This window comes from Balaenoptera borealis, assembly GCF_965194805.1.
Source record: "Balaenoptera borealis genome assembly, chromosome: 15".
Classification (NCBI taxonomy): domain Eukaryota; kingdom Metazoa; phylum Chordata; class Mammalia; order Artiodactyla; family Balaenopteridae; genus Balaenoptera; species Balaenoptera borealis.
The window spans coordinates 76,296,803-76,321,449 of record NC_138871.1 but is presented as its reverse complement, the minus strand read 5'-3'; the positions used below and the strand labels follow the sequence as shown (position 1 = coordinate 76,321,449).

At 37.3% G+C, this 24,647-nt stretch overlaps 1 protein-coding gene and 1 long non-coding RNA gene across 6 annotated transcripts in view; one reads left to right on the top strand and one right to left on the bottom strand.

Moving 5' to 3' along the window:
• The window catches only part of LDAH (lipid droplet associated hydrolase), a 100,370-nt gene extending 80,256 nt beyond the window's left edge, over positions 1-20,114 (bottom strand). For 3 of the 5 annotated variants that reach the window (XR_014235279.1, XR_014235280.1, XM_082358447.1), the window contains exons 1-2: positions 20,034-20,114; positions 7,894-8,049 (exon numbers count right to left, since the gene is read on the bottom strand). Coding sequence is in view for 3 of the 5 variants with exons in the window: in XM_082358447.1 (XP_082214573.1) it covers positions 7,894-8,047 (154 nt within the window). In the remaining 2 variants the exon portion in view is untranslated. The remainder of the gene's footprint in view (positions 1-7,893; positions 8,050-20,033) is intronic. The other 2 variants (XM_082358446.1, XM_082358448.1) reach the window with 1 other exon arrangement.
• The window catches only part of LOC309612573, a 46,836-nt gene continuing 42,286 nt past the window's right edge, over positions 20,098-24,647 (top strand). The window contains exon 1 of the long non-coding RNA XR_014235283.1: positions 20,098-20,606. This is a non-coding gene — a long non-coding RNA (uncharacterized lncRNA). The remainder of the gene's footprint in view (positions 20,607-24,647) is intronic.

The following is a 24,647-nucleotide window of genomic DNA, read 5'->3' as shown; positions in this document are numbered from 1 at the left end:
TTTAATTTTTTAAGTTGAATAGATTTAACATGTAGCATTCTGTAAGTTTAGGATGTAGAGAGTGTTAAACTGGTTTAACTTTAAGGAGAATCCAAAGATAACAATTACATGATTTAGACACAATAGTTGCAATGACAGGATACATAAAACCAGAATGAATGAGTACTAGATAATGGAACTGCTAAAAAACAACTTTTTCTCTCTATCTCCGGGTTTAAGTCTGAGTTCTTTCCCTTAATGACTGTAAGATCTTAAGCAAATCCCCTTAAACCTTCTGATTTTCTATTTTATTACCATGAAGTAAATGATAATGCCAACTACTCCATGTCCATTTATTCCATTCACTACTATAGCTTCTTTGGAATACAGTAAGTCCCCTACGTATGAACCTTCAAGTTGTGAACTTTCAAAGATGCGAACGTGTCCCTGTATGCCAGCTGTTGTACTGTATTACTGTACTTTTCAAGGTACTGTACTGTAAGATTAAAACTGTTTTCTTTTTTGTGTGTTTGTTTTTTATGTGTTATTTGTGTGAAAAGTATTATAAACCTATTACAGTATAGTACTATATAGCCAATTGTGTTAGTTGGGTACCTAGGCTAACTTTGTTGGACTTAAAAACAAATTGGACTTAATGAACGTGCTCTCAGAACAGAACTCGTTCGTATGTAGGGGACTTACTGTATTCTTTTAGTTATTTTTTTGTAATTTATATTCTAGTAGGAGAATATATACATAACTAAGTAGGTAAATAAGATAGTTCAAGAGTGTGATAATTTCTATGAAGGAAATAAACAGGATCATATGATAGAGAAGGGACAAGATTAGGATGGCCTGAGAAAAATGCCTGAGGAGGTGGCATTTAGCTATAACTCAAAAGATGAGAAGAAATCCACCATGTAAAGATTTGAGGGAGAAGAATAGTAGGATGGAAGAATAGGTGCAAAGGCCCTCAAGTAATAAAGAGCTTGACTCCTGAAGAGAGTCCACATTGGCCAGTAGCATGGAGATCCAACTTACAACAGAGACAGAGGTAGAAAATATAATGCAAAACATTTAAATGTCATTGCATACTTCACCACTTAAATGTTATGGCTTATGTTACACTTTATGAACCATGAACTAAACTTCCTGGTTAGGACATCACAGAGAAAATTAAAAGGGTCTTGTTTATACAACTAAAATCAGATATAGATGTATGTATATATATCTATCTCCAGGTGTAAAGATGTTCAAAAGCATTCCAATACAGAAATGCAAGTTATACCTTTTATCTAAGGATATCAAAAGGTGTTATAAACACATGCTTGAACATACACATAGTGAAATGCCTAAGCAACGTATAACAGAGGCTGTGGTGATCATCTTTAGACCCTGACTGCCAATAAACCCTTAACTACTTAACATTGCAATTGTAGACTTATGCCTTCTAGTTAATCTTGTAGGGGACAAAACTTCCATATATCAAGTTAATGTGGCATGGCATCTAGAGAAGGTTGTCATGTGGACAGAACTTTGGGCTTCTCCACGGAGCCTTCTCTGCTCCATCTCCAATCACTGTACTCACAACACAGGACATGCCACATGATTCCATTATCCCCATATGACCACTTGAGAATTATAATGATTCAATATGTTCTATACTGAGTTCTCATATTGCCTCCCTTTGCTTATTTCACTACTTAAAGGAAGTCCAAGGATGCTATTAGCAGAAATTCTACAACAAAAGTTCATTGGAAAAGATGAAACTAAATTAAAAGCTACTCAATCTGTGGCTTCCAATAAATAATTCCACATTATCATTACTAACTTAAAAGTGATGAACTAATTTTGCTATGTGTATAAGCAAAGTGATTTAAAATACTACAAGCAGCTCATGCAGCTCAATATCAAAAAAACAAACAACCCAATCCAAAAATGGGCGGAAGACCTAAATAGACATTTCTCCAAAGAAGATACACAGATAGCCAACAAACACATGAAAGGATGCTCAACATCACTAATCATTAGAGAAATGCAAATCAAAACAGTGAGGAATCACCTCACACTGGTCAGAATGGCCATCATCAAAAAATCTACAAACAGTAAATGCTGGAGAGGGTGTGGAGAAATGGGAACCCTCTTGCACTGTTGGTGGGAATGTAAATTGATACAGCCACTATGGAGAACAGTATGGAGGTTCCTTAGAAAACTAAAAATAGAACTATCATGTGACCCAGCAATCCCACTCCTAGGCATATACCCTGAGAAAACCATAATTCAAAAAGAGTCATGTACCACAATGTTCGCTGCAGCTCTATTTACAATAGCCAGGACATGGAAGCAACCTAAGCGTCCATCAACAGATGAATGGATAAAGAAGATGTGGCACATATATACAATGGAATATTACTCAGCCATATAAAGAAACAAAATTGAGTTATTTGTAGTGAGGTGGATGGACCTAGAGTCTGTCATACAGGGTGAAGTCAGAAAGAGAAAAACAAATACCATATGCTAACACTTATATATAGAATCTTAAAAAAAAATGTTTATGAAGAACCTAGGGGCAGGACAGGAATAAAGACACAGATGTAGAGATGGACTTGAGGACATGGGGAGGGAGAAGGGTAAGCTGGGACAAAGTGAGAGAGTGGCATGGACTTATATATACTACCAAATGTAAAACAGATAGCTAGTGGGAAGCAGCCGCATAACACAGGGAGATCAGCTTGGTGCTTTGTGACCACCTAGAGGGGTGGGATAGGGAGGGTGGGAGGGAGACGCAAGAGGGAGGAGATTTGGGAATATATGTAAATGTATAGCTGATTCACTATGTTATAAAGCAGAAACTAACACACCATTGTAAAGCAATTATACTCCAATAAAGATGTTTAAAAAAATCTACAAACAATAAATGCTGGAGAGGGTGTGGAGAAAAAAGAACCCTCTTGCACTGTTGGTGGGAACGTAAATTGATACAGTCACTATGGAGAACAGTTTGGAGGTTCCTTAAAAAACTAAAAATAGAACTATCATGTGACCCAGCAATCCCACTACTGGGCATATACCCTGAGAAAACCATAATTCAAAAAGAGTCATGTACCACAATGTTCATTGCAGCACTATTTACAATAGCCAGGACATGGAAGCAACCTAAGTGTCCATCAACAGATGAATGGATAAAGAAGATGTGGCACATATATACAACAGAATATTACTCAGCCATAAAAAGAAATGAAATTGAGTTATTTGTAGTGAAGTGGATGGATCTAGAGCCTGTCATACAGAGTGAAGTCAGAAAGAGAAAAACAAATACTGTATGCTAACACATATATATGGAATCTAAAAAAAAAAAAAATGTTTATGAAGAACGTAGGGACAGGACAGGAATAAAGACACAGATGTAGAGAATGGACTTGAGGACATGGGGAGGGAGAAGGGTAAGCTGGGATGAAGTGAGAGTGGCATGGACTTATATATACTACCAAATGTAAAACAGATAGCTAGTTGGAAGCAGCCGCATAATACAGGGAGATCAGCTTGGTGCTTTGTGACCACCTTGAGGAGTGGGAGAGGGAGGGTAGGAGAGGGAGGGTGGGAGGGAGACGAAAGAGGGAGGAGATATGGGGATTAGCTGATTCACTTTGTTATAAAGCAGAAACTAACACACCATTGTAAAGCAATTATACTCTAATAAAGATGTTAAAAAAAAGTGATTTAAAATAAAATGTTACATCAGTCTATCAGAGATGGACTAAACATAAGGTCTATAGTGGCTTAACAATCTTTGAAATACTGTCATCCTAATTTTCCCCACAGTATAAAAGGACTAGCTCCCCAAATAAAATACAATTTTGAATTCCGCAAACTAAAGAGCAGCAAGAGCCTACAGCTTGCACAAAGCCCAAGGAAACGGGCCAAGGGCAGGAGGAGAATAGACGGGCAAACATAAAAGAACACCAGGAAACAAAATGATCTGAAAATGTCAAAGCACTATAAAACAATGACACTTAAAAAATAAGTGTTTTAAACTTCCCTTTCTCCTCAGTGTCTTCAATGAATGCTCCTTCTATCTCTTCACCATATCTTAAACCTGGCTCTCCCCTATGATGGACTCTCTTCCTTTCAAGGCCCTGCAGAAAAGACCTCACTATTCTCTAACACTTCGTATACCTCAATGAGAGCAAAGGCTTTTGCAACACACCACTCCTAGCACCTAATACCAATGAGTGAGTGAAAACACCTCTGAGTGGGGAAGTATAGAGTGGGCTGTTTGCTCCACTTATAGTTCATCCTACTGTAAGAACCTCTCCTCCCCTAAGATTGAAGCCATCTGCTTCCATCTATCAACTTTCTAGTCATTCTCACACATTCCCTGAAAACCTTGACCCTTAAATGGCAGTTTCACTTGCCATTCCATAAGTTAGGTGATTTCAAAATCTGGGCGGCCTGACTGAGCCAACACCTTTGTCCCATAATTCATTATCTCGATCAAATTCAAAGAACTTCACCTATATCCAATTTAAGCAACTAATTCCAGTAGCCACAGCCTAGATCAGTGGTGTGCATATCAAAATCCACTAGAGGGCTTCTTAAAACCCAGATGCCCCACCCCCAGAGTTTCTGGTTCAGAAGATCTAGGATAGGGTCCCAAAACTTGCATGTGTAACAAGTTCTTAGGTGATGCTGCTGATCCTGACCACAACTTTAACAATGACAGGCCTATGTCTTTTTATTACTCAGAAATGGTTTACATCCAAAGCATCCTAACTCTGATAGCCCTTCTCCAGCTCAATCTTTGACCCTTTTAGACTTCACTCCCAATATACCTGCTATTTGATCACAGCCCTGCTCAAAATCTATCTACTTGTTTTTGGTCAATAATTCCTTTCAGGGCTTCCCTGGTGGCACAGTGGTTGAGAGTCTGCCTGCCAATGCAGGGGACACGGGTTCGAGCCCTGGTCTGGGAGGATCCCACATGCCGCGGAGCAACTGGGCCCGTGGGCCACAACTACTGAGCCTGCGCGTCTGGAGCCTGTGCTGCGCAATAAAAGAGGCTGCAATAGTGAGAGGCCCGCGCACCGCGATGAGGAGTGGCCCCCGCTTGCCGCAACTGGGGAAGGCCCTCGCACAGAAACGAAGACCCAACACAGACATAAATAATAAATAAATAAATAAACCCAAAGTTAAAAAAAATAATAATAATTCCTTTCATCCTGAATATCTGCTATTTTCAATGCTGACCAATTTCCTTAAGGCCCCAATCCACCCTCTGCCATCCTTATTCTCCACAGATCACCTCAACTCTTAATTAACAGAGAAAACAGAGGTCAGGAGGCAGGAACTACTTTATTTCCTCTGACACACCTTCACACTTCTCCATTACAGTAACCAACGTCACCTCCTTCATTCTAGCCTCAGAAAGATATTCCTTCTCCAGTCCAATATAATGTTTCTAATTATTTTCTCAATCCCACTCTCCACCATTGCCTCCAAATCTCCGCTTCATATAATAGCACTTGTCATGCCTATAATTTCAAACTCTCCCTCACTATTGGCAGAGCATATGTATTTTTTATTTTTTTTAATAAATTTATTTATTTATTTTTGGCTGTGTTGGGTCTTCGTTGCTGCGCGCAGGCTTTCTCTAGTTGCTGCGAGCGGGGGCTACTCTTCGTTGCGGTGCATGGGCTTCTCATTGTGGTGGCTTCTCTTGTTGCGGAGCACGGGCTCTAGGCACGTGGGCTCAGTAGTTGTGGCTTGCGGACTCTAGAGAGCAGGCTCAGTAGTTGTGGCACACAGGCTTAGTCGCTCTGCGGCATGTCGGATCTTCCCGGACCAAGGATCGAACCTGTGTCCCCTGCACTGGCAGGTGGATTCTTAACCACGGTGCCACCGGGGAAGTCCCTGTATTTTTAATTTTAATAGACTGCTTTCCAAAAAGACTGTTACATCATGGCAGAACACTGGAAGTTTATTTTCAGAATAGGTTAAACCAAAGAGAGATTCTGGATCAGAAGTCTTAGCCCAGTTGAGAACAAAAGCACTACACTGAGAAGAAACACTGAAACTCCAACCTCCTCTCCCTTGTTCAGATCTGAACATTAGCAGACAGGCTTCCATTCCTCAAATAGGATACTTGGAAGATTCCTTCCTGGAAAAGTGAACAATCCAAGAAACAGCTACAGATACTGAAAGCTGGAAATCCTCCAATGAAATGCTGAGTCCCTACCCAATCACCTTAAGGTGAGGATTACCTAAGGTAACCAACCACTCCGTTTTGCCCATCCTGTTGTCATGGTTTTAGTACCGAAAGTCATGTGTCCTCGAAAACGCCTCAGACTAGGATGGCTAGTCACCCTAGGCATACCTGTGGACAAGGCCCACCCCTGAATACAAGCTTCCAATAAATTTTTTACGTCTTCCTCTTAAAAATGAAAGGGTAGTCAAGGATGATCAAACATTTGAGGAAAAACAAACACTAATAGAAACAGAAAAAGGAATGCAGCAAAAACTCTAACAATGCAGGAAGCCAAAAAAAGAGATAATGCACCCACAAAACACATGAAACAGAAGACTATAAAAAAGAAAAGAACACAGAGCTCTGAGAATTGAAGTTAAGTTTCTGGCTTAAAAAGGTCCACCAAAATCCAATGTATGAAAAACAGCCATACCAAGGTGCCTGACTATAAAATTTCAGAATCTTAGAACAAAGAAAAGATCTAAAATATTTTTTTGCTGTGGGAGGGGGGGAGCTTCACATACAAAAGATAAAAAATCAGAATAATATCAAGACTTCTCAAAAACAGTCTGAACCCTGGAAAACAATGAACATGCCCTCCAAATTCTAAGGAAACCACGATCTCCAACCTAGAACTCTTAAGACGTTTTCTGACATGCTAGAAATGTAAAAGACTACTTCCCATGCACCTCTTCTCAGGAAGCTCCTAGAAGGTATGCTCCACCAAAAACAAGGGAATAAACCCAGAAAAAAAATTACGGGATCCAGGAAACAAGGAATCCAACCAGGAGAAAAGTGAAAGGAGTCCCCAGGATGGCCTGTGTAAGAAGCCTAGAGAGCAACCAGTCTAGACTGGAGCCGAAGAACACAGAATTCTGGGAGGGACAGCCCCAAAAAGCAAACCAAAACAAAACAGAAACCCTATTACTCAAAAGCTGAGAAGTTTTTTTCACTTCTGGAGAATAATTTTAGGATAAATTACCGATTGAAACATAGAAAACTAAGCAAATAAAAGGGACAACCATTAATCCAAGGAAAACAAACAAAAATGTACAAGAAGAGAAATCATAATACCCCATAGGCCTAGCTGTGTACATGAGATGATATAATATGATACATATTAACAGTTTCATTTTTAATCTTTAGGCTGATATATATATATACACACACATATATTTTTCAAGCTCATATTTTTAAAAAGTGCTTCGAATACCTACAATCAAGAATCTTCCCCTAACATTCTATTGATACTGATCCAGCATAAATCACAAATGACCCAGCTGACAAATCCCAGAATAAATAAATGTTCTACCATAAACTTACAATCATCTTGAAATAAGACAGTAAAAATTATTTAGAAAACTGTCAAAAAATATTATTTGATAAAGTTCTAATTATTCTAAATATTGTTAAGAAATTTTAAAAAGCAGATTATAAAACTACTTATGGCATACATTGTGATTTTAAAAATGTATATAATATATATACTATTAATGCATAGATGACAAACAAAATATCCAGCCACTAAAGTATCAAGGGTGGTTGTTATCAATGGTTTGAGTGATTCTATTTCCTTCTATAAGGATTTTTATATTTATCAAATTCTCTTAAAATCAGAAATAGTTATAAGTATCTGTATACAGTCTTCTCATCCAGATTTTTAAACTTACCAGGAATAATGAAAATAAGCAGCTTAGGCCTGTTGGCAATTTGATCGTTAATGAGGTCAGTCCAGGGCCCACATTTTAGAACCTGGGTTTCAATTCCACAACATAGAATGAATTCCTCGTGCACAGGAATTTCTTCCTTGATTTCTGAGTCCATTTCTAAATAAGTGGAGAAGAACAATAAGAAGAGTCACTAAAATATAAAACTTTGAGCCAAAGACAATATTCGAGAATAAAAAAGACAAAATTCAATATACCTAGAAGGAAATGTCACAAAGAGATATGAGAGATATATGACTATTCAGCTATTCTAGATTACAGGATTGAAAAAAAAAATTAAACCACAAGAGAAGAGAGAAAGAGGGGCATGTCTTTGGTGAAATTAAAGACTACAGAGGAGTGTGAATCAAAACAAAAATCCCACCACTCTCCTCTCCAGTCTAAATTGACAATATCCATGGCTAACTTCCACTTTCCCTCTGCTGGAATTCTTGTATAGCTATATGCTCTACCAGTGAGAGAAGTCCCCCTACTTTCACCTGGTGAAGTCTGGTGAAAAAATACAGAGGCTATGGCTGCCCTTGTACTCTCTCAGATAGAACTGTAAAGAGGGACAGTGAACTCCTTGAAGAGCTCTGAGTTTTTTCCTCTATTAATCCTCTCATCCCAAATTCTGTATGTTTTTATAAATTATTAAAGCATTACATTATTAAATTATGAAATGGATAGGTGGAAGAAAACAGAATATGAGATAACATCACGAACAATTTTCTGAATAATCAAGATATGTGCAAAAATGCAGTCCCAAATTATTTATATTACCCCTCCACCTCTGCCTTCCCTGTGTCTATCAACACGACCACGTCCCAAACTTTCATTGGTCTTTCCATCCTCCTCTTCAACTATCCTCCTTTCATTCAGAGCCCTCTAGAGTCTAGATTATAAGTACCCTTAAAGCTTTTTCTCCTCTTACCACTTTATGCCAAGCTTGTACTCTGGTCTATCTTGTCCCTGCATTTCCTCAGTGTCTTCATGCTTTTCTGCTCCTATACCTTTGCTAATGGTTTTACTCTGCCACCACTTCTGGAATGCTTTCCCCCTTGTGCCACTTATCAATTTATTGCCTCCAAATTCACCCTTCATTGCCTTCTCTGGAAAAATGGATCTGGGTCTTTTAAATATTTTTCCTCTGCCAAATGATATGATGTTGACCTTGAAGAGTGTACTGGAAGAGAGACACCGCAGGAAGAAGGATTTCTCCCCTGGTTTCAATGTACCCTCTCAGAAGACTTCTGGAGCACTTGTCCCCTCACCCCCGTGCTCAGGCTGTGAGGTCTCTCTAGAGCAGTGACTTCCAACCAGAGACAATTTTGCTCCCAGAAGACATACGGCAATAAATAAAAATAGTTTTCAACGTCACAACTTGGCATCAGGGGAGGTGTTACTGCCAGCATCTAGTGAGCAGAGGCCAGGGGTACTGCTAAGCATCCTACACTGCACAGGACGGCGCCCGCAACCAAGAAGCACTAGCCCAAAAGGTCAACAGTGCCAAGGTTGGAAAAATACCTGGAATGAAAAATTTTCACTTAAAAAGTGGGGTCTCCTTTCAAAATTATATTAAAAATATACTGACTGACTAAATAAATAAAAGTATCATCTCACCTTTTCTTGTGGACTGATTTTTAGTTCACTTATAAATGTCACTGTAGCCCAATCTTTGAAACTATCACAAAATACAGTATATTTATAAAGGTCTTATGACATTTGTAAAATGTTAGAAACAATATTAGATTTAACTGTTACACACAGTATTAAATTAGAGCACTGACAGAGAGAACACTGGCTAAATTTAAGATTTGCACCACAAGAGAATCCAAAGTTATTAACTGTAATCAACTCATAAATACTTAACTTCAAAGTAAATGACATCTTAGGAGTTTGATTAGCCACAAAGTTAATGAGAATGCAAGTAGATATGAAACTTAAACAGTCTATGAAAATCAGAAAACAAAAAAGTAACAACTCTAAAACACTTCAAGTAAAATACAACTGAGAAACACTGAGTTAATGTATGTATTTGTAAAGCATCTTTTTATTTTACTGCACTCTTATGTTTCTGAATCTCACAGAGCCAAATAAAGAAAGTAAAGAAAAACTTTACTTTCTTCCTTACCTAAGAACCCAAGGTAATTCAAGGCTGCCAACAATGGGCAGGTTAAGACAGGACAATGTGTTCTAATATACATTATTAAAGGCTGATGGCCCCACCTTCAGCCGCCACCCACAAGCAATTTTAATGATCAGTTTTGATAAACAGCAAGACTTAGCCTGGATAAAAACCATATGTACAGTGTAGATATAATCTGTACAACTTAGGCAATCCTTACTCAGCTAAGCATAGGTGTTCATCTGCTTATATTAATGGGTTTCTAACTTTATTTAGTAAAAGAATTTTTTTCCAATTAAATCTTATACAAACCTAGACAATACACAAAACTGAAAAGCAGCATTTGATCACTATAAATGAGTCCCTCACCATCCAAGTAATGTCTGCATTTTATTTTGGCTACTCAGAATTCTACTTTATCCATCATGTAAGAACTGCACATGACAAAAAAGTTTTTTTAAAAAACTCGTTGCAATGTCCAGGTAGTCTTCAATGAAACTACATTACATTTGAAAAAGAGACAGTAAGATACTTTTCTTTCAAAGTTAAAGCACAAACAAAATCTAAAAATAACTTGTATTATTTATCATGTATATAAGGCAGATAAGGAGCTGCTGAAACTTCTTCAAATGACAAAAATTTTATATATATTATTATCAAATATAAGTTGTGACCTGTGTTATTGTCCCATAGTTACACAAAGCAGAGCATACACTCTGCATGTATCTGCACTTTGACTGGCAATTAATTAGTGGTATTCCTGGGCATAGTACTAAACCTACTTGTAAAGTATTTAGTGACTAGACAAGTGAGGATTAAATTTTTAAAGGCCCAGGGAAGAGATACAAAATTTGTAATTGTTATCAAAACACAATATAAGAAGTACAAATACATACAAAATTGGCAGCGGAAGCTTTATTCCAAGTTCTTTTTTTTTTTAAATTAGCCTGGTAGCAAACTTTGACATGCTGGTTATCTCTGTAGTATATTAAATGTTTGGTATATAATAGAAGTGAGTCTAGGAATTGTTTTAAATTAGAAAGGCTTTTTTAGTTTAAAATGTACATTAAAATTAAGTTTGATCCTGAAGTGGGTAGGAAGGTGGGTGAAATAGGTGAAGGGGAATAAGAGGTACAAACCTCCAGTTATATAATAAATAAGTCACAGGGATGTAATATGCAGCATAAGAAATATGGTCAATAATATTGTAACAACATTGTATGGGGACAGAAGTAAAAAGAGAAATAGACAAATCCACAATCATAGTGAAAGATTCTAACACACCTCTTAGAATGATAGAATGAGCACAGAAAAAAAATCAACAAAAATATATAAATTTTGATTGACATAATTAATATTTATGTTAACATAATCAACATAACTGACATATATAGAACTCTATACCAAATAAGTGCAAAATGCATATCCTTTTCAAGTGTACATGGAACATTTACCAAAACTGACCATATACTTGGCCATACAGCAAGACTCAACAAATTTCAAAGAACTGAAATAATATAGAGGATGTTCTCTAACCACAGTGGAATTAAGCCAAAACTAAATAACAAAAATAATAAGAAAATCCGCCAATTTTTGGAAATTAAGCAATATACTTCTAAATAACTGATGAGGGAAAGAAGAAATCACAATGCAATTTAGAACTAAATAATAATGAAACAAATAATGAAAATATGATATATCAAAATGTATAGGATACAGACAAAGGCATGAATGTAAGAAAATTTAAAGTCTTAAAATACTTTCTAAAATATTTTCTAAAATAGTAGGAAAAAAAGGCTGGAAATCAATGATCTAACTATCTATCTTAAGGAGTTAGAAAAACTAAATGAATCCAAATAAATAAAATAGAAAAAGTAAAATAACAAAAAATAGAAATTAATGTGATAGGAAAAGAAAGTTTACATTTTAAAAGATTAACAAAGCCAAAAGTTTGCTCTTTGAAAAGACCTATAAATAAATAAACAAACCCCCGAGAAGACACATCAAGAAAAAGGGCACAAATAACCAATATCAGAAGTGAAGAGAAGATATCACTCCAAATTTCATGGACATTAAAAAGATAATAAAAGAATATTATGAGGAGCTTTATGCCAATAAATTTGATATGGGCAAATTCTGAAACAAACACAAAAAGGCTAGAAACATCTTTATAGTCCTATAAGCAGCAGACATTGAATTCTTAACTCCTAGTCCAGATGAGAGTCAACACTTAAGTAAGAAATAATACCAATCTTACAGAGTTGGCCAGGGAACAGAAAAAGAGGGCCCATTTATCAACTCATTTTATGAGGCCAGTAAACTTTGGTATAATACCTAACAAGGGCATTATAAGAAAGGAAACATATGGGACAACCTCTCTCAGAAACACAGATGCAAAAACTCTATTCAAAATATTAGTAGACCAAATTCAGTGATACATAAAGGGTTATACACGACAACCAAATTGTGTATAAATCAGAAATGCAAGGTTGTTTAAACATTCAAAATGTAATCAATGTAACACATTAGTAGAATAAAGGAGAAAGATATATAATCATCTCAACCAATATAGAAAATACACTTGATAAAATACAATACAGTCATGAAAAACTCTTAAAAAAGAAGAAATAAAGGGATTATCTTTTACAAAATCTAAGAATCTATAAAAAACCTACAGCAAAAACAACAACAACAACAAAACCTACAGCAGATATTTTACTAAGGGTGAAATACTAAAAGCACCTCTGAGCTTGACATCAAGACAAGAACGTCTGCTATCAACACTTCTATTCTACAGTGTACTTGAGGTCTCTGCCAATGTAATAAGACACAGAAGAGAAATAAATATATATAGATTGGATAGGAAGAAAGATAGCTGTCATTAGTCACAAACACCAATATTATATACATTATATGGGTGTTCTAGTTATGCCTGTTGCATTATTCCAAAACTTGGTGGCTTAAAACAACCATTTTATTATACTCATGGATTCTGTGGGTCAGGAATTAAGAAAGGGCATAGCAAGAATAGCCTATCTCTAATCTGTAATATCTGGGGCCTTAGCTGAGGAGACTTTTTACTGTGGGCGGGGGGCAGGGGGCGGGGAATGCACCATTATGTTTATTAGAAGTTGGATTTCAATGTGTGCTCTAGACAGATGACAGAATAAATACCCACACCTTGAGAAAAGGAAGTCCACAATTCATACAAAGTGCTCACTACAGAAAGTTGCTGTGTCAAAATCCAGGCAAGGACCACACTCGGAGCAGCCCCTCCTCTCCCACTGCCCTCAACAAGGGCTGTGCTATGGTTCTTTATTTTATTATTTCTTTTATTTATCTTTATTATTATTAATATTATTATTTGCTTCTCCTGTGGTCACTGGTGGGTGTGATATGTTCACTGGGGGCAAGAGTCTTCTGGAAGTGAGAGTCCTCTGGAAGTGAGAGTCCTCTGGAAGTATCTTTATTCACATGTCTGATGACTGATGCTGCTTTCAGATAGGTTGCTGGCCAGGAATATCTATACATGTCTACTCTGTATGGTCTCTCCACATAGACTATTTTGGGCTTGTTCAGAGCATGAGAACTGGGTTCCAAGAGCAATTGTCTCAAGAGTACCAGACTGAAACTGCATCACCTTTTAAGACCTAGTCTCAGAAGTCACACAGCATTACTTCCATGTTAGCCACAAGCTCACCCATATGCAAGGGGAGCAAAATGGACCTCTCTAAATAAGGGAAGTATCATATCATATGAATAGTATGTGGTATGGGAGTTACTGTTGTAGCCAACTTTGGAAAACACAATCTGTCAAAATAGGTTAAACAAAGATTTTAGTTCTGCAGACCCTTTCAAATTATATTATTAAGAAGATTGTGAAAGAGAGAAAAAACACAAGATTTCACTAGAGTTTGGAAGCTATCACAATAACCTAAGCAAGAAATAAGGGCAAGAGTGGGAAAGGAGTGAATGAGAGACTAAAGTCTTGGTAATAATTCTGTAAGGGAATCCAGGGAAGGGAAAGTGACAAAGATGACTTGGATTCTGATGCTAAAGATGAGGGGAATGGAAACACTACAATCCTATCATCAATAAGCAGTACCATTACTTTTAATTCTTGTAGTCTTTGGGTATAAAATATCTCACTCTTTAATTTGTATTTCTCTGACTACTAGTATATTTGAACATGTTTTCATGTTTGCTGGCCTTCTGGACTTTCTTTTCTGTGAACTGTCTATTCATATCCTTTGCCTGACTTCCAAGTGGGTTATTTATCATTTTCTTATTGGTTTGTGAGACAACTTTGTATATTGCTGATATTAAGCCTTTTCTGGACTCCTATATTTAACATATAGCTTCCTAGACGTATATTTTAATTTTTATTATTCTAGTTTTTACATTTTAACTTTTAAGCCATCTATATAAGAATTCAACTTTGTTTTTCTTACAATAGAGAGCTACTTGTGCTAATCCTATTTAATTAAAAAAATCATCTTTTCCCCACTTTTTCATATATTAAATTTTCATACTTACTGGGAAATACGTTTTTTTTGTTTTTTTTTTTAATTTTTTAAAACTTTATTTTCTGAACAGGTATTACATACACATGGTACAAAATTCAAAGAGTAAAGGAGGGTAGACAGTGAAAAGTAAGCATCCTTCTCTTCTCAGTTTCCTAGCTGTTTAGGTTCTTGTTGTTATCAATTTCTTGAGTATCCTTCAAGAGATATTTCAAGCATTTTTAAAACCATATTCATTTACACGTTATTTTTTTCTCACACAAATGGTAGCACACTTTACATAATCTTCACTTTTTTTTACTTAATGAAATATCTTGGGTAGGGAAATACGTTTTTAATCACAGTGCTATAATGTCAATGAATCTGGCAACTGGGTCCATGATTAATTTTTAATTATTTGGTAAGGGTAGAAATCGAAACAATAAAACCAAGAATCAACATTACCTAAATCTCAAGTATGGCCAGTGAAAGTTATCTGTTGTACTTAAAATCGTCAGTGTTATTCAAGGGAAAAAGGGGGAAAGGAGGGGGCTTTCTGAATCTGGAACTATATCACAAAACTCCTTTAAAAGTTTTAGTAAGCAAATGTAAATTTTTCATTTCATTTTTGCTTCTTGGTTTCTTTTTTCCAGAATTCCAAAATTCCCGCTCCACCTGCTAGTGGGATACTACAGTTTGCCATTTACCAAGGCCTAGATTTCCTTCTTCATTTCCTTCCCCATTTCCCTTTTATTAGGTTTCTAATATGAAATTGCCTGAAACAAGGAGAGAAAAATTACATCTGTTCACTTTTTTTCTGCTAATTACAGCAATAATTCTGCTGAGAAGATTAAAATCTTGAGTAAGATGATTAGTTTATATGCACAAATAATCCACAGCTATCATTAATTTTGCTCAGAAATTACATGGATATTCAAAGTAATTCTCCTTAAACGATAAAATACTTTACAAAAGTAAGAACCAAATGTAATTATAGAATTGAAAAGTATAATACATTTTTAAAAACTTGGTGGATGGGTTCACTAGTAGAGTTAAATTGACAGAACAGGATCAGTGAACTTGAAGACACATCAATAGAATTTACTAAATCTAAACAAGACGAAAACAGACTTTTTAAAAAATGAGCAGGATCTCAGGGACTGGCAGGAAAATAACAAATGGCCCAACGTTTGTATAACCAGAGTCCCAGGGATATAGAAGAAAGAGTATGGGGCTGAAAAATGTTATAAAAAAATAATGGATAAAAACCTCTTTAATTTGGCAAAACACATAAAACCTACAGATTCAAGAAGCTGAGTTAACCCCAAATAGGATAAAACCAAAGAAATACAATACAAAGCACATCATAGTCAAACTTCAGAAAACTAAAAACAAAGAAAAAAAAATCTAAAAAGCAGCCAGAGAGAAATGACATATTACCTACAGGCAAACAATAATTTGAATGTCAGCAGATTTCTCATCAGAAACCAAGGAGGCTAGGAAGAAGTGGCAAATGTTTTTCAAGTGCTGAAGGAAAGTAACTCTCAACCCCAAATTCCTTATCAGAAAAAACTATCCTTACTATCCTTCAAGAATGAAGGAGAAATAAAGATATTCTCAAATGAAGAAAAACTAAAGGAATTTGTCACTAACATAGCTACCTCTTAAGTAAGGTCTCTTAAAGGAAGTTCTCCAAACAGAAAGGAATAAGTGAATAAGGTTTAACTTCAGATAAAAAAGAACAATGGAATAGGTAAAAGCAGTGGTAAATATAATGGATTATATTTCTCTTCATTAGCTTCTTCAATAATATTTCATGGTTGAAGCAAAAGTTTAATGTGGTATTCAGTGTATGTAGAGGAAATCTGATAATTATATTTAAAAAATGGAAAGGGTAAAAGGATGTAAATGTAAGTGAGGTTTCTACACTTCACTTAAGGTAGTAAAATGTCAATACAAAAGTAGGCTGTGTGATTTTATGTATATATACTGTCATACCTAGGGCAACCACGAAAAAAAAAGTATACTAAGAGATATACTCAAGAATGTAAACAAGTCAAATAAAATTCTAAAAAGCATTTAAGTAACCTACAAGGAGGCAAGAAAAGAGAAACAGAAAAATGATAACAGAGGAAACCAACAACAACAATAAATAATAAAATGGCTGAATTAAGCCCTAACGTATCAATGATTATTTTAAATACAAATGGTCTAATTATACTGGTTAAAAGGCAGAGATTGGTAGAATGGATTTAAAAAGAAACATGAACTACAGAGTGAAGTAAGTCAGAAAGAGAAAAACAAATACAGTATGCTAACACACATATACGGAATCTAAGGAAAAAAAAAAAAGGCCATGAAGAACCTAGTGGCAAGACGGGAATAAAGACACAGACCTACTAGAGAATGGACTTGAGGATATGGGGAGGGGGTGGGGTGAGATGTGACAGGGTAAGAGAGTGTCATGGACATATATCCACTACCAAATGTAAAATAGATAGCTAGTGGGAAGCAGCCGCATAGCACAGGGATATCAGCTCGGTGCTTTGTGACCACCTAGAGGGGTGGGATGGGGAGGGTGGGAGGGAGGGAGATGCAAGAGGGAAGAGAAATGGGAACATATTGTATATGTATAACTGATTCACTTTGTTATAAAGCAGAAGCTAACACACCATTGTAAGGCAATTATACTTCAATAAAGATGTTTAAAATAAATAAATAAATAAATAAATAAAAATCACCTTTAAAAAGAAAAAAAAAAAAAAAAAAAGAAACATGACCTAACTATATGTTGCCTACAAGAAACTCACTTCAAACATAATGACATTGGTAGGTTGCAAATAAAAGAATGGGAAAAGATATATCATGCTAATATTATCTTTTTAAAAAAGCAACAATGGCTATGCAACTATCAGATAAAGTAGACTTTAAAGCAAAGAAAATTACTGAACAAGGAGGGACATTTCAGATTAATCCACCAAGAAGACATCCTAAATATACATGCACTGAACAACAGACATTCAAAATACATAAAGCAAATACCAATACAGCTAAACGGAGAAACAGAAAATTCCACAATTATACTTGGAAACTTTTAGCAATGAAAACAACTACCAGACAGACAATCAATAATGTATGGAAGAACCTAACAATACCATCAACCAACAGGATATAATTGACATGCAACTGACATCCAACAACAGCAGAATACACATTCTTTTCAAGTGCCCATGGAACATTCACCAAGATACACCTCATCATGAGCCAGAAAACAAACGTAAATTTAAAAGAACTAAAATCATACAGCTTATGTTTCTGACCATTATGGAATAAAACTAGAAATCAGTAACAGAAAAGACAACAGGTAAATCTCCAAGTACTTGGAAACCAAAGAGCACACTTCTAAATAATCCATGGGTCAAACAGGAAGTTGCAAAGGAAATTTTAAGAATACATAGAACTCAATGAAAATGAAAAGACAATACACCAAAATTTGTGAGATGCAACAAAAGCAATGCTGAGAGGGAAATTTATAGCACTATATACTAGCATTAGAAACAAGAAAAGGTCTCAAATTAATAATCAAGAAACTAGAAAAAAGAATAGTAGAATAAAACTAAAGCAAGCAGAAGAAAATGATGGAGCAAAAATCAATAAAATTGAAAACAGAAAAATTAAATAAAGTGCTAGTTCTTTGAAAAAGATCAATAAAATCAATAAACCACCACTGAAAAAGAGAGAAGATGCAAATTACTAACATCAGGAATGAAACAGGGGTTATCACTAAAGACCCTACAGAATACTATTGCCCTGATACCAAAACTGGACAAAGACAGTACAAAAAAAGAAAACTACACGGGAATTTCCTGGTGGTCCAGTGGTTAGGACTCGTCACTTTCACTGCCTGTGCCTGGTTCAATCCCTGGTCCCTGGTCGGGGAACTAAGATCCCACAAGCCATGCGGTGTGGCCAAAAAAAAAACACAAAGAAACAAACAAACCAAAAAAAACCCCAAAACAAAACTACACACCAATATCTCTCATATCTATACCTTAACAAAATATTAACAAATAGAATCTAGCAAGGTATAAGAAGAATTACGTAGGATCTATTCCATGTATATTCAACATTCAAAAATCAATCAGTGTAGTCCACCATATCAAGATGCTAAAGAAAAAACATATGATCACATGAATTAACTAAATGCACACCCTATGACACAACAATTATACTATTGGGCATTTTTCCTAGAGAAGTGAAAACATATTCACAGAAAAACCTTCAAGCAAAGATTCACAGCAGTTCTATTTGTAACAGCCCATAACTGGATACTACGCAAATGTCCTTCAACAAGTGAATGGTAAAACCAACTGTGGTACAACCATACCATAGAATACTACTCAGTGATAAAAAGGAACAAACTATTGACACACTCAACAACTTGGATGGATCTTAAAGGAATTATGCAACCTGTCTCGTGTAGAAAAATAAAAAAACCCAAGGGTGACAGTTTACAGTAAGGCCTATGTGTGGATGAAAAGCAGCGTGAGCACTAGGGTCTGCTGCAAAGAACTTCAAGAGAGCTGTGAGAGTCAGTGTATGGGTCATTCTTTAAGAGTTGATGTTTACTGAGTGCTTATTACATGTAAAGCACTGTTCCAAGTGTTGTATGAATTATCTCAGTTAATAAAATAATCTTATCAAGTGGCTACTACTGTACCCCATTTTATACATGAGAAAAAATGAGACAGACTATTTCTGAAAAATACCATGATGCATGGCACTCGGTAGAGGCAACAAAAGCCGCAATTGTTTCCCCAAAATGCTGCACTCCAAATTCAAGGGAGCAAGCGCCGTTTTGACCTTGGCGCCACGGAGAAATATTACCGCAGCTATAGTGAACCTCAAACAACTGGTTAGGGGAGTGTCAAGTTCAGAGATTGGTGCAAGAGTCAGTTCTCAAGGATACCTGGTGTAACAAATTTGGGAGAGGCGTGGGGGAGGAAGTTGATCCTGATGAGAAACTCGATTCCAAACCAAAAGAGCCCGTTAATGGACAAGGTTGGAAACTGAGACCCAGGGAGGGAAGAGAGTGACTTGCCCAGGGCTACAGGCTTGGTTGATACAAGAACTCAGACCTTTGGAGTCCCCGGCCCAGACTCTAGTCACTTCTAGTCACTTCTTCCCTGCCAGTCGCCCAACGTCCTGGACCTTACCCCCTAGAGGGGCCGCCATAAGACTCTCCACAGGCGGGCTACAGTTAGCAGTACAAATGGTACGTTCCCGCTGGGCAAGCAGCCAAAGGGGCTCCCGGCCAAAGTGGCCCCGAACCCCCGAGCGGTCGCAGCCGTCTGGCTAAGGACAGCACGGGCTCTGCGAGGAGCCATAGAGAGGAAGGGTTCCAGCTCCCGCGTGCCTGCCCGGCCGTCCTTTCTCCTACAAAGTCACCCCGAACGTGGGAGGCAGGTCCTCACCTGTCAGCCTAGAAGGCAGCTGGCTCTACCGTGGCCGTCCTGGTTAGGCGTCACCGGGACCGGAAGTCCCGCCTCTCTCTGACGTCACAGCACCGCGCCGCGCGCCGCTCTCGGGAACTGGTGCCTTTAGGACACGTGGTGTGGCGGGGTTTGGGAGATTCTTGACCCTGGGTTGGGCCCTGTGGCCCAGATCCAGCGAGACCGCTGGGAAGCTGTCGCTATGCTGGAACTGTCTCTTCCCTTTCATTTGAATTTCATCCGCCTCTTATTTTAGTCATCCTTGATACACTTCAGCTTCCCTTTCTCCAGTTCTCCCCCATGCCCATGTTTCCCTTCCTACGTTACTGGTTGCATCTCTTCCCTTCCTTTCCCCACATTCACAGGGAAGTTGGTTCTCAGTTGCCCTGTTTACTAGCATTAATATGCCCAGCCTCTGCTACTCGGCCCTTTAGCAAAATGCTGAAAATGCCTATTCCAGAGGTATTTCGAGCTTACCACATCCAAACTCCATGAAGACAAAGGTCATATTCATCTTGCGAACTGTTGGCATCCTCAGCACCTGGCACGTAATAGGTGAGTGGCATATATCTGTTCAAAAATGCAATAGAGAAAACAAAGTAGTTTTATAGCCAGGGGTAGAAGCAGACTAGTAGACTGGCAAATCAGTAATCTCCCCCACACATAGAAAAGAAGACTTGATCCTTTTTCATTCAACATCTCAGTGATAGGCACCACCTTCCAACCAGTTGTTGGAAGTTGACTGGTACCTCTTCGTTACCTTCCCTGCTTTCACTTTACTTCCTAAATATAATAGTTAACCCAATGAGTTTAGAAGATGCCACTCACTGTGCTAAGAGCTTCTCATAAATCAACTCATTTTTAATCCTCACAGCAACCCCAATGAGGTCAGTATTAACGTGTGACCATAGAGTCTGGAAACATAGACAAATGCACAAAATTAGTGAATGATTACACTACAGTGACATTACATGGTATGTTCAAGGTATTGTCCCTCATTACTAATGCACAGCTCAATGTATGCAAAATTCCGATAAGTGTGGTTCAAATGCAGCAGTTCTTTCAATTCTTGCATATGCATTTATGGTGCATTGCTCAAGTGATTTGTGTCTCTGACTTCTTTAAATAAGGCTGTGCCAGAAATGTTAACCAAAGAGGTTCCTTTTTTTTTTTTTTTTAAATCTATCTTTCCAGACCTCTGGCCAGTCTGTGTTATTATCCCCATATTATTTGCTGTTCAAATAGTTTCTACTTTCTACCTTCTAGGCACTTATTAGGATTACACTTCCCTTATAGTTCAGGGGTGGAGAATGGAGGAAGGGAGGGACCAAGGGGATGTGAGTAATTCTGGCCAATGAGTTGTGAGGAGAATGCTGTGTCACTTCCAGCCGAGCAGTTGATTTCTTGTGTGAGATGCTCCAAAACTTCACTTTTTCCTTTGGTGAGGTGATGGCAACATTTGAATGATGTCTGTCCCAAGAGCCTGTGTCCTTCAGTAGCTGCTGCTACATAAAGCCTATTGACCATCCTGTGATGAATACTTCGGAGAAAGAAAGAAACCTCTGTTGTTACTTTTGGTGTTCTTACAATGTAGCCTGTCCTAATTGATACACAGGGACAGCCACACAGAGAGGATCTTTTTTCTCACGCTCTTGATTTTAATTCTAAATGCTCAGGGGAGACTTTCTGATTGCCTTGTCTTGGGTCTGGTTGTCAGCAATTGTCCAATCATCAGTAACAAGCACTAGGGGTCATATTGTACCTTGTAGACAGGGACCATCTGCTACAGTTAAGGGGATTTTAGCGAGCAGGCAAACATTCCACAAAGGTGTCTACTACAAGCAGACATGGCTATAAAATTAGACCATTGTATACTGATTTAAAAACAATAAATGAAATTGAAACAGATTCACCTTTTACAAGAATTTTAGACTCTCATTACTCATTCAACGTTTATTGACTACCTATTACATTCCAAACACTCTTCCAGGCACAGAGGACGCAAAGGCAACCCAGAGAGAAAAACACTTGCTCTCACCAAAACCCAAAATAAATTAAATACATTGACATATAGTGACAGTGGAAGAGGAACTAAAAGGCAGAGTAAAAGCATTCATTACCTACTGCTGCTTAACAAATTACCCCAAAACATAGCAGCTTAAAACATTTATTATCTCGCACAGTTTCTGAGGGTCAGGAATCCCGGAGAGCCTACCTGGAGCTCAAAGTCTTTGAGGTTTCAGCCAAGCTGGTTGCTCAGGGCTGCAGATATCTCGAAGCTCCACTGAGGCTGGAAAATCCAGCACTAAGCTCAGTCACGTGATTGTTAGCCAGCCACTGTTCCTCACTGGCTGTTGGCCAGAGGCTGACCTACTCCAGGGGCATCTGGGGACTCATTATAAAAGCATTCAGGGGCTGACTCCACATTTCATTAATTTAGCAGTGTCCACAAAGAGATGCAGTGCAGGATCTTCTGACTGTTTAACTTCATGACTGCATGGCAAGGAATAATTTATGGAAAGAAAGCTTCAAAAGGTAAATTTAGGCTTATGTAGAATAATTATTCTAATTATGGAACTCTAAGGAATGTAAATTACTAGAAGGAGAGACTTTTGTCAAATGAGAGTAATGGCTAATATTTCCTGAACATTTACTGTGCCAAGTTTTGTGCTAAATGCTTTACATAGGTCTAGAAGGGAAAGAGAAGTTTGAGGACAGAGTTCAGAATGATGGTCTGAGATAAATGGTCCCCTCTTTGCCCAAACCATATGGATTCATGTCTGAGTCCTAGCAAGAGAAGGATTATGGCAGGAAGCAGAAAGAAGAAATTTCCCACAAAATCTCTGAGAGATTTTGGGATCCCAAGGCAATGCAGCTCAGGAACCACTGTGACAGAGTACCAAGGAAACCTGCCTTCTGTTGAGCAGAGAAGCTGTGCAGTGTCCCGTGGACAGGGGATGATTTAAGGAGACTGTCAACCACATGTAGCACTTACAGGGAAGAAGTTGCAGGGGAGGTAGTGTCTCAGCCTCCTGCCATTTTTTGTGCAACATCATTGAAGAGAAAGAGGAAAAAAATAAAAAGTTTGCATTTCTGATATGGCCCAGATCAACTATGCAGGGATCTTTAAAAACAGCTCCTAGAAACTGCCACAGCTGTTGGGGACACTTTAGCAGAGGTAAGAGAGTAGTTGGGGACACTTTGCAGAAGTGATTGAGGGCCCACAATAGCAATGAGAGTGAGACAGAGTGGTAGGTAACACTTAGATCTTTCTGATAGGAAAGAATATTTCTTTTGTGTGTGTGTGTGTGTGTGTGTGTGATGAGAACTTTTTAAGATTTATTCTCAACAACTTTCAAATATGCAATATAGTATTATCGACTATAGTCACCATGCTGTACATTACATCCCCACAACTTATTTATTTGATAATTGGAAGTTTGTACCTCTTGACCCCCTTCACCCATTTCACCTACCCCCAAACTCCCTCCCCTCTGGCAACCACCCATCTGTTCTCTGTATCTACGAGTGTGGTTTTGTTTTGTTTCGAAAAACAGGAAAGAATATTTCTGGTGGATGTTATGAGAATGTTAGAAGGACCTGCACTTATTAATAAAGTATGTTCCCATCTTCCTTATTATTCCATTACACAGAAAGTTAAAACTCTTAGTTTAGACACCCTTTGAATTAAGATATGTAGATTGAATATTATATAAAAAGGAACAAGAGAAAGAAAAAGAAGAAAAGAGCAAGGAAATAAGAGAAAAAAATAAAGATTTATTTCTAAGTGTAGAAGACAACTAAGATTTATCTTCAATATATATTCTAGAGAGAGTATCAGTGAATTTTGAATTGTGGTTTTCCACTGGTTCTAATAGTGAATTTTCTCATTTGTAAATCTTTAAGTGTAAATAATTCTAAATGCTTGTAAAAATACCATTGCTCCATGCAGCCTCCTTAAGATGGCTCTGGTGTACCCTGAGATCTACATAAATGTCTTTTTTCAAACATTTTAGGTCAAAAAGTCCACATAATGATTCTCTTAAATATAAATTTAAAATCAGTAGCTAAAAATCGACAAAACCACATTTAACCCCCATATTATAGTTATACTGTTCCTCCTGACCAAGAGATAGCTGGTCCTAAAAGCCAGCACACTTGAACTGTGAGACTTGGAGTGTCTCACTATAGGACTGTTCACTGATAACATTGCCTTCATAGAGGCACTTGGCTAATAAAAAGAATGAACTAAAAAAAATCTGGCAAACATCAACATTTAGATGTTAAGGCCATCAAAAATAATACATATATATGTATATATATATACATATATATGCGTATATATGAAAGCGACTAGAATAATATTTTTACTTTAAGACTTTCAAGGTCATTCACCACATGTTATATAACTGCAGCTCCAAATGTTTTACTGTTATCCATTGATATGATCCATTAGTCCCCCTCAATGAAACCATACCATAAAGAAGCTTTTAGTGGCAGAGCACGGTATGTTAAGGATAAGAAAAATATGGGAAATGTAGTTCAACTATCTCTATAAATTAAAAACAAAGTAGAGATTGGGACTAGCTACAGATG